Source organism: Molothrus ater, chromosome 17 (assembly GCF_012460135.2).
Source record: "Molothrus ater isolate BHLD 08-10-18 breed brown headed cowbird chromosome 17, BPBGC_Mater_1.1, whole genome shotgun sequence".
In the NCBI taxonomy this organism is placed as follows: Eukaryota; Metazoa; Chordata; class Aves; order Passeriformes; family Icteridae; genus Molothrus; species Molothrus ater.
The window spans coordinates 7,361,884-7,378,632 of NC_050494.2; the positions used below are offsets into that span (position 1 = coordinate 7,361,884).

At 43.6% G+C, this 16,749-nt stretch overlaps 1 protein-coding gene across 1 annotated transcript in view; it reads left to right on the forward strand.

Annotated features, from left to right (window-relative positions):
• Positions 1-16,749, forward strand: part of CTNNBL1 (catenin beta like 1) — a 47,353-nt gene that overhangs the window by 1,822 nt on the left and 28,782 nt on the right. The window contains exons 2-7 of the mRNA XM_036395808.2: positions 5,657-5,845; positions 8,005-8,111; positions 8,979-9,118; positions 12,786-12,883; positions 15,067-15,160; positions 15,887-15,978. Coding sequence (XP_036251701.1) covers positions 5,657-5,845; positions 8,005-8,111; positions 8,979-9,118; positions 12,786-12,883; positions 15,067-15,160; positions 15,887-15,978 — 720 coding nt within the window. The remainder of the gene's footprint in view (positions 1-5,656; positions 5,846-8,004; positions 8,112-8,978; positions 9,119-12,785; positions 12,884-15,066; positions 15,161-15,886; positions 15,979-16,749) is intronic.

The window sequence follows — 16,749 nt, forward strand, 5'->3', positions numbered from 1 at the left end:
GTACAATGGTGGGTACAGGTGAAAAAAGTGGAGGAGCAGCAAGCAGGCAAATAGCTCTGGTTCTGAGAAAATGAGATTCCCTTCTGTGAGGGCATTTCCTGGGAGCTGGGGAAAAATAGTTGGAAGCAGCAGATTTCACTGCCTCCCGTCCTGTGGGTCAGGCTCTGCCTTTGGGGAGGGTGGCTTGAAGAAGATGGCCAGGGGAGGGTGGTTTGGCAACTCCCCCAGCAGCTCCTGGCCTGCTCCAGCCCTGGATTTGGGAGCTTCCTTGCTCTGGGCTGGGCTGTGGGCTGGCTCAAGGTCTCCTTGGCTGTCCTCATTGCAGGGATGGTACCGGCTGGCAGGGAGGTGGTGTGATGCCTCAGCTCTCTGATTTTAATCTCTTGCTGCAAATGAGTTGGTCTTCTTAACCTCCCTCAGCACAACCCAAAATAATGGCTTTCCTCTTACACTGTTTTGAATTTTCTCCTCTAAATGTGTAATCTGTGCCCTTGCTTCGGCAAGAAGATATTCTCCCTCAGAGCCAAACTTGGCGTGGAAGACTGCAGGCACCGTGCCACCAATTCAGCACCAAGTGTCTGCCAGAACGAGAAAAGAAACCTCTTGCAACAAAAAAATACAATTAAACAGCACCTGGCCGTTTATCCAAAGCTCAGGAATCCATAAACTTTACGTGTTGCTGCAAAACAGTTGCAGATGGTCTAAAGTGATGATTAAATATTGCTGCTGTTTGCCCAGATCCTCCGTGTTTGGTCTCTGATTACAGAGGGTAATTAAGAGGACAATGCCAACTCCGGGGCTATTCAGAGTCTTCTTTCAGTTGTCTTGGGAAGGAATAAGGGAGGTTATTTGAATTCTCATTAACGGCAGATTTCATCGGTGTGAGTGATCATTGCAAAGCACTGATTGTCAGTAAGATCAAGTAGCAGAGGAAGCAGTAACTGCTGGGGTGAGATCTGCCTTCAGCACACTGGCTGATCTCCCCGGGGTCTGTCAGGGTTCAGTGCAGGGTGTACAGGGATGGATCTCTGTGTATCATCATTTCTGCTGCTGGTATGGATAATTTGCTGTCAATTTGCAATGTAATGGATGCATCTGATGGTAGGGGCAGCTCAGCTGAGCTGGGTGTTGGCGACTCACAGCATTATTACCCCAGTAGTTCCTCTGCTGCTGGCAGTTAAAACAAGGAGCTGACGTTAGCTCAGCTGTCTGCCTCATCCCTTGGGTCTGCTCCTGGGAGTGCAGCCCCATGCTGCCAGAGCTGTCTTGGTGCTCTCACAAGGTTGGCAAGTGAAGCTCTAGTTTACTTCTCAGTGTATTGTCTTTGACCACCAAACCAGGGGGTGTCAAGAAAGATCCCTGTCCTGCGCTTCCCTGATGTGTTCCTTGGGTGGTTTAGAGCCTCACAAGGGAGGCTGGAGGGCACAGGGGTTCATTCCCTCTGAAATTAATAATCTGTATTCATGTGGGTACAGTGTGCACCTGTCATTGCATTTGCCTCAAATTGTGTGATTTTGGAGCTCTTGGGTCTTTGAGATTTCTGATTTTCCTGGGGTACCAGTTCTTCCAGATTTTAGCACTCAGATCCTGCACCATTTAGAAGTGCTGTGTGTCATGCCTCAGGAAGAAAAAGCATGGGAAAGTGAGATTGATCGTAGCCTGGTTTATCACAAACATTGGAAACAAAATTAGGAAGTCATTGAAGATTCCTCTGGAGATTATGATCCCAAACTGACAGCTGCTGTGCTGCTTTCTGAGTGGCTCTTTGGAGCAGCCTGGGATGTGGGCATAGAAGCTGCATCATTTATGAAGATTTATTTCAGATTTTATTAACAAAAAATTTCTGAGCTTCACCGTAATGACGTTACTTACAAAACAGATACCTTAGTAATATGAAACTCCTGAGTATTTCCTGAGTAATATGAAACTACTGAGACCTCTCTAAACCTTCCTTATGTTTGGCAAAGGCTGAAGCAATCAGGATTCTGAGAAATGTGTGTTCTGATTTTGTGGTGTACTTAACCCTGATATTAATGTGCAATCACTGCTTGGAGGGAGCCCAGGGGCGCTGGCAGATTATTGTGCTTTGATTTAGGACATTGTTTCCCTGTTCCTCATGTGACATGTGGCTGATGCTGCTCCTGCTGCCCACACTGAGGTCAGGCTTGGCCTTACCCCAGACCAGGACCTGTGTCAGGTGTGTCAGGGGAAAGTCTGTACCAAAGGCTGGGCCCCAGGGAGTGTCTGTCAGCTAACAGACAGAACCAGTACAGGAGGACAAGAGAAAGATAATCCTCCTGTTCCCAATTACCAGCTTCTGTTTACTTTATCATATTTTATAAACAGTAGCTTTTTTTAAACCCTTTTGTATTCATTGGTTTTTGTGTGGTGCTATCAGTGTTAGATTTAAATGAAAATGCCTGCTGAATAAATTACTGTGAATGCCTGCATTCATCAGGAACAGAATTAAGCTTAGCTAACATAGCAATTGAAAAATGCTTTTCTTGTGCATTTTCAAATGAATTCTAACTTCTTACCAGATTCACCTTAGCACGGCTAAGTAAAAAACCCCACATTTTGTTTATCAAATGATTAACTTTCTCTTTTCTACCAGAAAGGCAGAACTTGTGCATGATGTCTGTGAAGCTGTGGAATTGGTTAAATAAATGTGTTTGGACATAATCTGTGTGTTTGCTGAGCGAAATGCACCAGGCTCGGTGCAGCAACCTATGAGCTTAATTCTTGCTAGTTGGTAAGAGTCCTTTGCAAAACACAAATGCAAACCCTAGATGAAAATCAATGAACAGAAAGTAATGCCTGCCTTAAATCAGTTGTTCATGACTGTGCATCTCTTGTGGAATGAGCAGGACCCAGGTGTTCCACTCAGGCCTTGGTTTCTTGGCTTTAATAAGTGCTGGTTGGGAACAGCAATGTTCTTAGCGAGGTTTTTGCATAACATCAATAAGGAGAGGCAAAGCCTTAATGCCTGCTTAATAGCGTTTGCCCGAATTCAATTACTGCCTATTGCCAGGCTCTGGCAGCGTTAATGATCACACACGGGGCACTTCCCTGATTTATCATAATGATTCTGCTATGATTCTGCTCCGTGGTACAGAGCCTCCCCCAGCAATGCATAAATACCAAAAAGGGTAAAATAATTGAGATGGAAGCAAGAGTGTAAATTCTGATTTTGAGGATTGTGTACTCAGAGGAAATGGGGATGGTTTCATGATGGAGTTTTGGTTTAGGTTTTGTTTTGGGATGCAATCCCTTCCTATGGCACATGACTTTGCATCTGATAGACCCCCTGCTCCCTCAGCCTCTCATTACACCTCAGGCTTGCCAGGGGCTTTGGTCCTTTTTAATGTTTTGAAATGAGAGTGAGGTTTGAGATTCCCATTCCAAATTAGGAAGATCCTATGGCAAATCTTGTTGAAATTTAGATGTAAATTTTGGGATTTATGTCACTAGTTGCTGTATTTGTGTTTATGACATTAATCTGGCAAAGATGGTTTAGGATGGTGTTACCAAGGAGTGAGTGGAAGGACATAGGAAGGGCAGGGCCCCTTGTGACATCAAGGACATTGAGTAAGAGTATGCATTTACTGAAATTTTTTCCTTGGATGATGTCATTTAGAAGAGCACCTTTTCCTTATTCTTTTTATGGGTTTGCTGGTTGCTCTGGGAGCGTTTGAATTATTAGTTGTTGTCAATGACACATTTGTTTCCAAATGGATCTATGTGAAATTATATTTTAATGTACCTAGAAGATAAGTAATAGGAATCTGCTTAAAAAAAACCCCAATCCACAAAACCCTCCAAGCAAATAAATTTTTCATCTCACAGAATCTCTGGGTATGCTTCCACGTCATGGCTATTGAATTATGAGCTGAGTAACTGCTTTAAAAGTGCATGGAGGCACTTTAGAAGGGTTTTAAGTCGGGAATGTACCATCTGTAATGGAAATGGCAGAGAAGATATAGAGAGAAAGGAGACAGATAACAGAGCTTGAACAGGTTTGCCTGGGAGCGAGCAGATACAGCTCTGATTTGTGCTAATGTGTTGTCTGGGAAACTTGATTCTGCGTCTTCCCTGAAGTGGTGACAAGGTGGTAACCCTGTAAAAAGGTGATCCCAGCTAGGCTGCTGTCTGGCCTGCTTCTTAACTATAATTAACTCCTCATGTGCTTTTTGGGGCTGGCTGGGGGGGGGTGGGGTATTTTTTTATGTCTCCTGAAAGCAGCATTTTCTCCAGAGCAGATGATTTACCAGCTTGTCATTGGACTGTGCCACTGGTGCAGTGTGTGGCAGAACTGGAACCACAGCTGGATTCCCTTGGGAGCCTGGAAGGTTTATTACCTTCTGCAGCCCAAAAGTTCCCAACCTGCCAGGAAGCTGGAAATTCCATCTTGATGCTCACACTAGTGCCAGACCTGGCAGGAGAATGACGCTGTCGCATATTTCATCTGCACCTTTCTTTGGATCAAACATGAGAAGGATCTCAGTCCCACATGAAAGCAGGGCCTGTGTTCATGGAAGCCTGGTGTGACTTTTGCCATTTTAGACAAAGGGTCACACAGAGCAGAAGAGCAGGGGCTGCCTGCCAGGTGATGTTTTATAAATTAAGATGGACATGTGTTAGACCTAATGAGGTTACAAAATCAACTACCAGGGGACTTGAGCAGTGATGTAGAGTAAAAGTATTTTTGTTATTATTTTATTTTTCTTGCAACATACACTCCTCTTAAATAGTAAAGAATTAAGCTTTGTTTTGCTGTAGTTATAGAGCATAGAGTACTCCTGTTCCAGCTTGGTTGTCCTTCAAAAATGTGAGAGACCAAATTTAATGTCCTTGTAGCTTTTGAAGGGAAAGTTTTTTCTTCTGTTGTAAATGCTTTTATCCCTTTCTGCCTGAATGAAAACATGGGATTAGGATTAATGGACTTCTTCTTGTCCTTGGCAAATTACCTTTAATTTTGACAATCAACTAGAAATAGTGGAATAAAATAATAGGTTGTTCCAAGCAAACCATGATGGTTTGGGCACTGTTTAACCAGTGCCAAGCCCGTGCAGAGCTGCAACAAGCAGCAGTCCTCCTTGTCCTACCTACTCTGAGTTGGGCTGATTCTGCTTTTACTTGTCAGCAAACTTCAGACTGAAGGATGGGGGTGAACTGGGAGGCACACAGGAATTCAATATAGTCTTGTATACATTGTGGGTAAAAAATTATCATTCCCTGCTGTCTGCTGAGCATATCAGTCTGCTGGCTGTGAAATGTGGGGTTGTCTGAGCTGAGTCAGCAGATTGGGGTTCCTTGATGGGCAGCTGTGCCCCACTGAGCAGGGCTGCTTGGCCACTCCTTGTCTGTGCACTCCTTGTCCTTGCTGTCTATGAAGATATTTTCCCATGAATTGTGTTCATAGATCAAAGAAAGTAGGATGTTGACACAGCTCTTGGCAGAGGCATTCATCTACTCATGTGATGTTCCACTTCACTAAATTAATTTCCTTTCCAGTTTTCAGAGTTGTTAAGTGTCGTGTAAGCAAATCTTTTAAACTTGTAAGAATTTCCTCAGTATGGTTTGTAATATTGGTATTCTGGTTTGCAAGGGTCACTAAACACTTACATTCATTCACCTTTTATTTCTGTGACTTCAGCCTAACAGAGGGACAAAAAGACCCCGTGATGAAGAGGAAGAGGAAATCAAAGCACGTCGGAAACAAGCCAGTGCCCGAGAGCATGGCCGTCACAGGGAAGAGGAGTCTGCTGCCCTGGAAGAAACTGATGATGAGAAGAAGAAACTCCTTCAGATAATTGAGAGGGATGGAGAAGAGGAAGATGAGGAAGTAAGTCCTCTGGGAAAGGAGAGGCAGTGGAAATAACCAAACGCTAAATCCCTTCTCTGTGATTCCCATTTCTTGCCATGTAGGTGGTGAGGCTTAACGTGATTTTTCTGTGCTCGTACAGCTTCAGGTTGTGGGTTTGCTTTCCTGCCCTGCGGAGTGTTCATTAATTTCAAATTTCTCAAATATATCAGCTGAGGATTTAAAGTGGGGACAAAAGGGAGAAGGCTTTCAAGTCTAATCTCTGTTTGGTCTGAGAATACCCAGATCACCTTCTAAAGTATATTTTTAGGAAACAGTTTCTGTGTTCTAACCAATTTCCCGACTATTGTTCTCATCAGTACCCCCAACCATGCAGCTTCTCCCACTCTTTATAGCTGTGCAGCAGCAGCAGCAAATAAACAAACATTCTTCTGTACAAGAAAGGTCTTGGGTCAGAGGAGGGGGGTGGCAGCTGTCAAGGGTAAATGATTTCAAGCCTTGGAGACAGAAATCCAATGCTGCATTGGCCTTTCTGCCAAGGGCCAGGGAAAAGATCACTTTATAAATGTGACACATGGATTGGTATAAATCTAGAAGATATTTGCTTCCTGCTGCCTGTGTCCTGTTTGATAAAAAAACAAGTGATATTCACCACTGCAGAATCGTGTAGCTTTGTAAAATATCATTGTCCTTTGTATACAGCATTGCCAGCATCCGTCTTTAAGAATCTCCCTCTTTTTTTGATGTTGAGCTATTGCCATGACAGTTGTTCCTGATAGCAGAGAAAGATAATGCAGGATTTCTGTAGCATTTCAGCTCCAGGGAGGATGGATTGAGAAAAGAGGAGTCCTCCTGACTGGCTGGAGTCTTGTGGATTCCTGCAGTGTGCCAGTCCCTCATCTTTGTCAAGTGGAGTCCTTCCAGCCAGACATTTTAAAGGCTGAAAGTCCAGGCTTTAGAACTCAAATCTCTTGTTTATTACTTTGGACTGCAGTTAATATAAGTGCCATTGAAATGTGCTTTGTCCCAGTAAATTTGATGTGAAGAAGCTAATCTGTAGGACACTGCAATACTGAATGCAAATTCAATACAAGATATAAAGCAGATCCTAATGGAGATATCATAGTGATATGTGTTAGAGGAAGCAAAGAATCAAAGGGAACAGAAGGAAGCAGTGTCAGCATGTGTGGGTTGAAATCCCAGTGCAAGAAGAATGTGCTTTGGGCACTGTAGTATTGATTGGCTGAATGGGGTGATGACATGAGGAGGATGGCAATGAGACAGGTTGGGCAAAGGAACGGAGGAAATCCAATCATAACTGAAGGCTGGGGCTGGTGTTGTTATTGTAATGGAGTTTGCTGAAGAAATGGAGGTTTTCTGTCTCATACCAGATTGCTGCTTAGAGTCACTGACCAAAGAATCTGCAACACCAGCAGCAGCTCTTGATTTAATCCTGAAGGGCACTTGGCTGAGATGGGAGGGTGTCTGGTTTGGTTTTTGTTTTAAGAGCTTCTCTTAAATAGTGGTTGTAACACAGTCAGAGGAGAGGGAAGAGGTTACACAGGGAAATCTATATCATCAATTTTTTAATAAAAGAAGTGCATTAAAGCCATAAACAAAGGAAAATGTTTGTAGGTGTCAGGGAGGCAGCCGAGGTTGTATTGCTGCTGTACAGTAAATATACAACTCCAGCTGAGAAACACCTTAGGAGCATTTACAAAATAAAGAGAAAATACTAGAGTAGAATATTGATTTATTTTTTTCTTTAGGAAAAGGCTTTAAGATAACAGTGAAAGCTTATCCAAGTGAGGAAAATGTGGAAGAACATAACTTCAGGGCAGTTAAATGTAGACTTCAAAAAAACAATAGCACAACAAGGGACTTCCGTGGAGAAGCTCTCTGTGGGCACAGGCTGTGAGTGCAGGTTTGCTCTATGTCAGAAGCAAAAAAACCTCGATATGAACTGGTGGTGCCAGGTTATAACAGGTGTGAAAGAGCAGCTCGAGGTCTGAGCTGGAGTCAGTAGTGATGGCATGTGAGGTGTTTGGCAGCTCTCTGCAGGGAGATTCCAGAGCTGGCTGGAATTCCCAGGGCTCTGGGCCTGGCTGCAGTCCCACCACATTGCTGATATTTCTCCAGCCATCCAAAGCTCATTTTTCTGCCTTTTCTGATTTGGTCAGGAGGAACCTTTGGATGAAAGTTCAGTGAAGAAGATGATTCTTACCTTTGAGAAGAGATCCTACAAAAACCAGGAGCTGCGGATCAAGTTTCCTGATAATCCAGAGAAGTAAGACTGTACTTAACTTTTTTCTCCTTTGATTTTAGGTATAAGCCTAAATCAATTGCTGGAATATAGAGATGTTTTCAGTTACATAAGGCTTATGTAACAGCAGTTATTGTCTTGTAGTTTTTCTAAATATTATTTGAAACTGACTTTGTTAATTAAAAATGGCTTTGTTGAGACTCTGGTGCGGCCAATATATGGCTGGCAGCACAAAAACCATCATCAGCAATAATTAAAGATTTCATTCCATCATCTGATGTGAAGGTGTGTGCTTGCATACCAGCCAGAGGTCTGTGTGGGGAGGAAATAATTTCATGTTACCCAGTGCTGTGGTGAGCAGAACAGCTGGATGGGCTCCGAGACCCAGATGTGTGTTTGTGTCCTTGAAGCCTCTTCCTCCCTTCTAGATGTTCTGTTATTCACATTACAGGGATTTCTTCCTACAGTTCAGTGCCATTATTTTTTGTCCAGTTTGCTGTCCTTTCCCTTACCCAGATTATATTTATGGACTTCAGACTCATACAACCCACATACTAATATGTGCTAGCTAGGGAAAGTGCAGCGCTCTGCAGAATTTATTTTAAAAGCAAGTTTTCTCATGTGTGGCTGCAGCATCTTGATTTTAATTTCTTCTTGAAATTCTAGAACTGATTTACAAAGTTGGAACAAATCTGCTTATTTACTCTATGTAAATTATACAGTAGAAATGTTTATGCTGCTGCAGGATTAAACTTCAAGGGGCAGGTGTAGGACAGGGAGGATAGAAATGCTGGTGCCATGTGCACCTGGGGTGACAAGTCCTATGTGGTGTCTCCTGGAAGGTAGTGGCCTCCTCTTGCCTTTTTGTTACCTTTTTTTGTCTTGCCTCAGGTTTATGGAGTCAGAGCTGGATTTAAATGACATCATTCAGGAAATGCACGTGATTGCGACGATGCCCGGCCTGTATCACCTGCTGGTGGAGCTGAACGCTGTGCAGTCTCTGCTTGGGCTGCTGGGACATGACAACACCGATATCCTTCAGTTGTTAAAGCAGCTCTCATGGGAGAGACTTTCTACAGACTTTTCTGTAATCTCTCATATCCTCTTTCTCAGGCTCCTGTTGATGTTTTTCTCCTCTTCCCACCACACTGAATTTATGTGTTGGTTTTTCATTTTTTTCCCAGTGAAAGCCGTCTTTGTTCAAATAATATTGATTCTGAATTTTTTTCAGTGCTGTTATTCTCCTTTCTTGTTTTATGACCCTTTCATCTAGTTTTGAGTGGCAGTGTTAAGAGTGTGAGCAGATGAGCAGCACAGGAGAAGTGAAGGCCTGGGCTTAGCAGCAATAATCTCAGACTGCAAACTTTGGAATAGCCCCAGTGAAAATTAAACTGTTTTACCCCTTCTTGCTGAGAACTGAGCTGTCAGGCTGTCAGCTGTTTGTCATGGACTAGCTCACCACATGCTTCACCTTAGTTTGTAAATATGCCCTCTTCATGTGCCCATACCTTTAGTTTGGTGTGCACAGACCTCGAGGCTGTGGGTGACCCCTCTAGTTAAATACATATCCAGAGACAATTCCATTTCCATGCTCACTGAGGTCCAATGTCACTGACTCTGATCCCTCTGTGCACCTGGCTCTTGTACCTCTGGAGCTCTGAGGGCATCTGAGAAGGAGCTTCCTATTTATGTAGTGTTGATCAAAACCAATGCCATTTTTTGAGTATCCTGGTGCCTTGATGCTTAGCTGTCAGCTGGGAACTGGCACTATGCCCAGCTCACCACTGTGCAGTCTGTAAAAGCAGACCTCACACCTCTTTGCTTGTAAAATATTCTACAGCAGATTAAGCTGAAAAATTGTTACATGACTTGGGAGATTGCATGTCTGTGTCCTGAAAATATCTGTGGGTGGAGGGAGCAGTGAAGCCCTGTGGAAAGGGCACTGCATGTCGATTTGGGACTCAGGCAGTCCTTTTCCCATTTTTATTGATCCATGGCCTTAGGAAGGTAATTTATTCTTTGCTTCTTTATGTGTAAAGCAGGAGATAACACTTACCAGCTTTCCTGAGGTGTTTTGGAATATACAATGTGAAAAGGCCTGTTAGTGCTGCATGTTGTGGTCTGATGCACAGATCTTGGTTTTCTTTTTTAGCACTTTTCTTTATAGCACCATCTATTGAGAATTCATAATTCATTCTTTCTAAGTGGGTGCAGTGATCAGAAGCTAAAACCAAAACATAAATATTTTATTGCATGCCAGTTTATATTAGCGAGCACTGTGTTTGGGTATTTTGACTTGCATCAGGTGGAACCTTGATGTGGTGAATGCTGGTCCCTGCAACACAGTAAACCCCACAGCTTCCCTTATCCAAGATCTGCAAGGAAATGGCTCTCAAATAACTGTTAACAATTTATGTTGTACAGGGGGAAGCTCCTCCCATGCAAATCCAATTTCGTGGTTACTGTAGTTTAATTATTTATTTTATACCAGACGCCACAGACTTGTTTGTACTATATGCTTTTATACTGAATTTCTCATTCATAGGGAAAAAAGGAACAGTGGGAATGTTGACTGGGATAGCAGAGCTGTTTTCCAGATGAAGTGCACCAGAGTATAGCTTGCTTTATCCTGTCTGCCATGGAAAGCTTTGTGCTGGGATCACTGCTGCTGTCAAAGATTTGTCAGGGTTTCCAGTGTGAACTCTTTTTATTTGGTTTGCAACTTGCCTGTCAATGAATTTATGAGTAGGAATTTGGCCTGAGAACTGCAATTTTGGGAAAGATATATTTTGTGTTACAAAACTGCTGAAGTGTTTTGAGCTCCATTGGAAGCAGAGGCTGCTGCTCACATACAGGGTAGAAGCACTATTGAAATGAAGCATCTAGACATAAAACTGGATTGATACAGCTCAGGTTTTCGAATGATGTTTTGTTAAAACAAATGGGAAAATATTTTATAAAATGAGTTCTGCAAGGAGAGAACTAAACAAATGGCTCTTCAGATGTGATTTAATTGTGGTGTCTTGAGTGACTAATGCAAGGAAACAAAAACAATGTCCAGGGGGAGCAAATAACCTGCTGAATGATTCATACAGTTTTACACAAAACATGTGAATGAAAGATGATCACCAACAAGATTTTATTAATGAAAGACATGAAAGCTTCAAGCAAGGCTTTACTTTACTATCTCCTAAATTTTATGGGACAGCTGATACTCTCACTGCAAGCCCCAACAGAAACTTCCCAGACATGCAAAGAGAAATGAGTTATAATAATGTGATTTGGGTATTCTGCTCATCATGCAGGAATGCCCTGCATGATGAACTCTGCTGAATTCTTTGCTGTGCACTCTCAAAAGAACTTGGTTCAGTTATCTTTGTAGCACCCAGGAGACAGCAGAAATCTTCAACTGATTCCTCCCTGAGCTTCCCCTCCCACGAGCTGATGAAACCCCATTCCCTCAATTTGTCCTCATCCATCCTGTATTAACCCCCAGACCACCTCAGTGGTCCTCTGCTCTCCCAAGCACAGTATGTCAAAGCCTCTCTTTTATTGGGAGAGCCCAAAGCTGAACAAAATATTCTGCAAGTTGCTCCATGAGCGCCAAGCAGAAGATAAGAATTCCTTCTGTTGACTTGCTGGTTTTGCTCTTGCTGGTGCATGTAGTGTGTGATTAGCCTTTGTCACTGGAGTGACACTCTGCTGAGGTGACACTTGCCTCAAGTGACATGCTGGTGACTCTCCTGCAGCTTGTCCAGCAGAAGGTCCAGGCTCTCTCTTGCAGAGTTTACCTCTCCAGCCAGCCCCAGCACACGGCTGAACCTCACTAAGAAAATACAGATGAAAATACTTTTCCTGTTGCTGCTTGTGTTTCTGAACAAATGCACAAATGGGAGACCTGGGAGCAGCTTTGTCAGCCTGGGCACTTGAGAGAGATCCATCACAGAGTGGTTATTTAGGACATTGAGACAACCACGTCTCCTGCTCTGCCCTTGGGACGCAGGCAGGATTGATCAGTGTGTCTGAGAGAATAGGGAAGTGGGTCTAATGAGCTGGAATACGTCTTGTCGTACAAGGGAGCTGTGCAGCAGGCAGGGGAGCTGTGTGTTATGCAGCCCAGAGTTAATGAGTGAAAATTGGGCTGGCAGAAGCTCTGCTGTTCCTGTGAGGGCTGTGGTTTGAGGAGTGTGCTGCCGTAATTGGGCTGGGCAGAGGGGGGTGATGCTCCTGCTGCTGGCGCTGCCCTCGTTAGGTGTGTGTGTGTATCAGGTTAGCAGGGCTATCACTGAGAGCACAATACCCAAATCACATTATTATAACTCATTTCTCTTTGCATGTGTTCAGTCTTGACAATGCAAGATGGTGCCTCCTTAGACCAACTCCAGCATGTTTGAAAAAAATAAGTAACTACCATGAAGAAACAGTAAATTGCCTGAATCACATTTGTATTTATCATTCCTAATTGTTCAGATTCCCTAAGTTTAGCACTTCTGGTGAAGGTCTGCTGCAGTAGTCTGTGTGCTCTTGTGTCTGGTACCCTGTGCCCTGCTGCTGTGATTGTAATGCATTTTATCACCTCCCTGGTAATGTATTGCCAGTTGCTTTGGGGTCATGTCATGAACACATTGGCCTAAGAGCCATCTGCTATTGATACTAAATGCATTTGCCTCCCTGTTGGTTGTCCTTAACACCCAGTACATGTTTCCATAGCTGTGGTTGACTTGCTGCAAGAGCTGACTGATATTGATACTCTCCATGAGAGTGAAGAAGGAGCTGAAGTCCTCATAGATGCTCTTGTAAGTAGGAAACCCCAGATTATTTCAGTGCCTCAACATCTGCCTCAGCCCAGCAATGAACACTGACCCATCCTGCAGTTGGCAGCTGTGTCTGGGTGTCTTTGCTGCCAACATTGCGATGGAGATAGCCAGGAGAAGCCTGTTCTGAACCTGAGACCATGATGGCTGTTTTTGATGAAATGCTAGAGTTTGGGGAGTGGGTAGTTGCACCATTTGCACATTGTTGCACCACTTTTTTGGAAGAAGCACTGTCATATTGCAAAACTTGTGTAGGCTAGGGGATTTTTTGGTGCAGGGAAGGAGAATGAAGTAATAATATTTGTGACTTGGACAGTGCCCCATTGAAAACAGGAGCTTTGTTTGCATTTCCCTTCTCTCCTGTGAAAAGGTGACCTGGGTTCACTAATGGAGAACTGAAGTTTGTTACCCAAAGGACAGTGATGCCCCTGTGATCTTTCAGTCTCACCTCTTGCACAGGAGACTGGTTGTCTTCTGCCCAGTAACTCTTGTTTTAAGCCTAAAACTCTGGGCTTGAACTGCAGTATCTGTTGTTGACGGTGGGATTTTTTTTTAACAAGAAGTAAAAACTTGAAAGTTTTCATGTAGCAGAGCAAATGAACTTTAAGGGTGGAGGAGGGTACAGAGGTAAGGATCCCTTTTGGCACAGAGAGTTAACCAACCCCGAAAATTACTTAGGTGGATGGCAGATGCGTTGGTTGGTGTTAAGTGTTCCTTGCACACTTAGCCCTCTGAGTGCCTCTCGGCCTCTCTGGGGGTGGATTTCCCCTTTTCCTGCTGTTTCTGCTCGATGCCTCCTGCTCCCCAGCTGCAGAAGGGGAATACAAACCCCCCAGAGAGGTGATGCCCAGCCAAACATGAGTTTTACAGCTCTGTCCTCCCTTGGAGCTGGTGAATTGCTGCCTTTGAGCATTGCTATGGCTGTGTCTGTGTCTGGTTCTGTAACTATTGTGTTGAATTTGGAAGACAGGAAATTAGAGTTTTTCTTTTGTTTGCTTTGTTTGGCTGCTCTGTTTTCTCCTACAATCCTTGTCCAGTCACTAGAATGTTACCTTCCAGAGGTTAATGACAGTGCCCAGAGCCCAGTTCCTCCAGCTGGCCTCTGGGCTGTTGTTAATTACTCTGCCTCCGTGGGGAGATTGCTGGGTGAAGGAAATGGGAGAGAGGAGCTGCTAGAGAAGATGTTTTCTATAAAATATGTGGAGAGGTAGTAAATCAAGTGAAGTTCTTTCTGTTTTCATTGTCACCAGCTCACTGATAATAGCCATGTTTAGAGGTTTCATTGTCCTGCTTGAAAGAAACAGGTCAGGCCTATCTTGGGAGAAATGTTTAGATATCTGCTTTTTAGATTACTTTTTTTTTTTAAAGAAAGTAGGTAAAAGGTTGGAGGCTATCTGAAGATTGTTGCATTGTTTTCTACAGCAGCCCATATATGTGTTTTGTCCACATATTTGCTGGGCCCAAAGCTGGTTAAGACTGTTTGAATTGGTAATGTTACTTTGTTTAACAGTTCCAAGCTCACATCCACAATGGAAAGTTTGCCAGAGTCAAGCTGGAACTCTTTCCAATTCCAGTTTTAAAGACTTATTTCAGGTGGGAGCTCTGTGATTCAGGGCTCCCCCCTGCCCTCTCTAGTTTTCCTTAACGCACTGAAGTCAACTTGGTGCATTCATCTTGAGAGGATTTAACTGCAGGACTTCAGCTGGTGACAGTTCAACTCTTGGGTTTGGACCTGTGTGTGAGCATTGTTCTATCAGCTTTTTGTACCTCTTAGGTAGAAGGTCCAGCAGCACTGTAGGCAGGCAGCAGTGACCAGCTGACCAGCTGCTTGCAGAGCTGACAGTTCTCCTATCCACATTGGTTTGTGAGCCTCATGCTTCAGAATTCTGAGGGATTATTAATCAGGCTGGTTCAGGAAATAAGACTGTGACAAGGTGCATGTTTCCCTCGTGATGGTTTTCTGTTTAATCTGAAACACAGAAGTTGTTTCATTTATTAGGGAACACATAGTGACAGATTTACATGATGATTCCTTTGCTTCCTCTGAGATTTTACAGCAGGGTTGTTCTTGTCTTCTGGTCATGTCTGGCAGGGAATTCCTTTGTCTTCTTCTCTTCATTCTTGTTTCTTATCTCTTTATCTTTTCCATGACCCTGGGGATTTAGGTGGAGGGCCAGGTCGTGGCCTTGTTGGTGCAGAATTTAGAGCGCCTGGATGAAAGTGTGAAGGAGGAGGCTGATGGTGTCCACAACACCCTGGGTAAGTGGCTGCTGCACAGCCCAATGCTTCTTTCTGTGGTTTGTACCAAGGGGTGTGAGTTACCCCTTCCTTTCCCCCCTCCTCTTTTTCTCTTGGACTGCCAGCACTGCAATACAGGATCTGGTACAGCTTTTCTTCAGGCACAGCTGGGAATCACTCGTCCCTGGAGCCAGAGTTTGTCTTTTGTCCCATGGCTGCATGAAAGGTGTCTCTTCCCAAACCAGCTGTGTTGGGAAGTGCAGATACATGGATCACTGCACTGCACCAGAGGAAATCACAGAACTGTTTGGGTTGGTAAAGCTCTCTAAGATCACTGAGTCCAGCTCTTAACCCAGCACAGCCATGCCACCACGAAACCATGTCCCAAAGTGCCACATCTACACAGCTTTTAAAAACCTCCAGGAAAGTGCTCCACTGTCCATGTATTTATTATGAACATATCTGTGAGCTATACTTTGTTTCTGTTTTAACAATATATTTAACTTTCAGGTAGTAAAACATTTGCAATTCATGGAAGGACATAAGTGGCCCTCTGCTGCCTGATCTTTGCACAGCACAGAACCATTGCAGGGTGGTCCCACTGTTGGCAGTCACACCATCACCCCACTTCTTGCACTCCTTTGAGATTGTAATCTCCCAGGACTGGAAAAATGAGAGAGACTGGAAACATGAGATTTGTAATTTTTGCTGGGGAGAACCATCTGTTTTCTGTGTCTTTCTTGCCAGGAATCGTGGAGAACATGGCAGAGTTCAGGCCGGAGATGTGCACGGAGGCTGCACAGCAGGGCCTCATGCAGTGGCTGCTCAAGAGGCTGAAGGTGAGCTGGTTTCTCACTTCTACAGACCAGTTAGCACAAAAACTAGGTTAAGAAAAGCCAGCTGTGCTTGTGTGTGTTGTAGAAGCCCAGTTAAGGACAAAAAGTCATGGTTCAGGGTCAATGTCCTCAGCAGTTTTAGTTTAAAGAGACACACTTAGGTTTTGTCTTTATAAATGTCTTGCAGTAGAAATTGTCTCTTTTATCTTTTCATGTGATTCTTATATGTTGAATTTCCATGTGTGAGATCTGTAGGACTATGAAAGCTGACCAGTGAGAGGGGACACTAATATTAACCGTTTTCTGGCCTTTGCTTCCCACATTTCTAACAATTTCTGAGTTTTAAGTGATGTCTGTGTTTAAGTCCTGCTGGGAGCGGCTTTTGCTTTGAACTCAGCTAATTGCCTTTTAAATTAAAAGCTGCTTTTCATACTCTGCATCCTTTGACAGCGAGTTACACACTTTAACTCTGTCTTGTGTGAAAAAATGCCTAAACATTCACTGAAAAATGCTGTAGAAAAAGAATGGATAGTTCAGCCCTCTCATAGCAATAGTAAAGGAAATATAGCAAAGAAATTCTGGCTGTTCTCTAACCTGTCAGTAAGGCATTAGCACTTCCATGCTTAAATGTGTGCATGATTAGAAAGCCTCTGAGTTGCAGAAATTCTCCATTAGCTGTGTAAGTGCAGGTACCCCTCTGTGCACTTCACATCCTTGTTAGCAGAAGTAATCTGTAATTTCTCACTACAGGTAGTAACATAATTATGTTCTTTG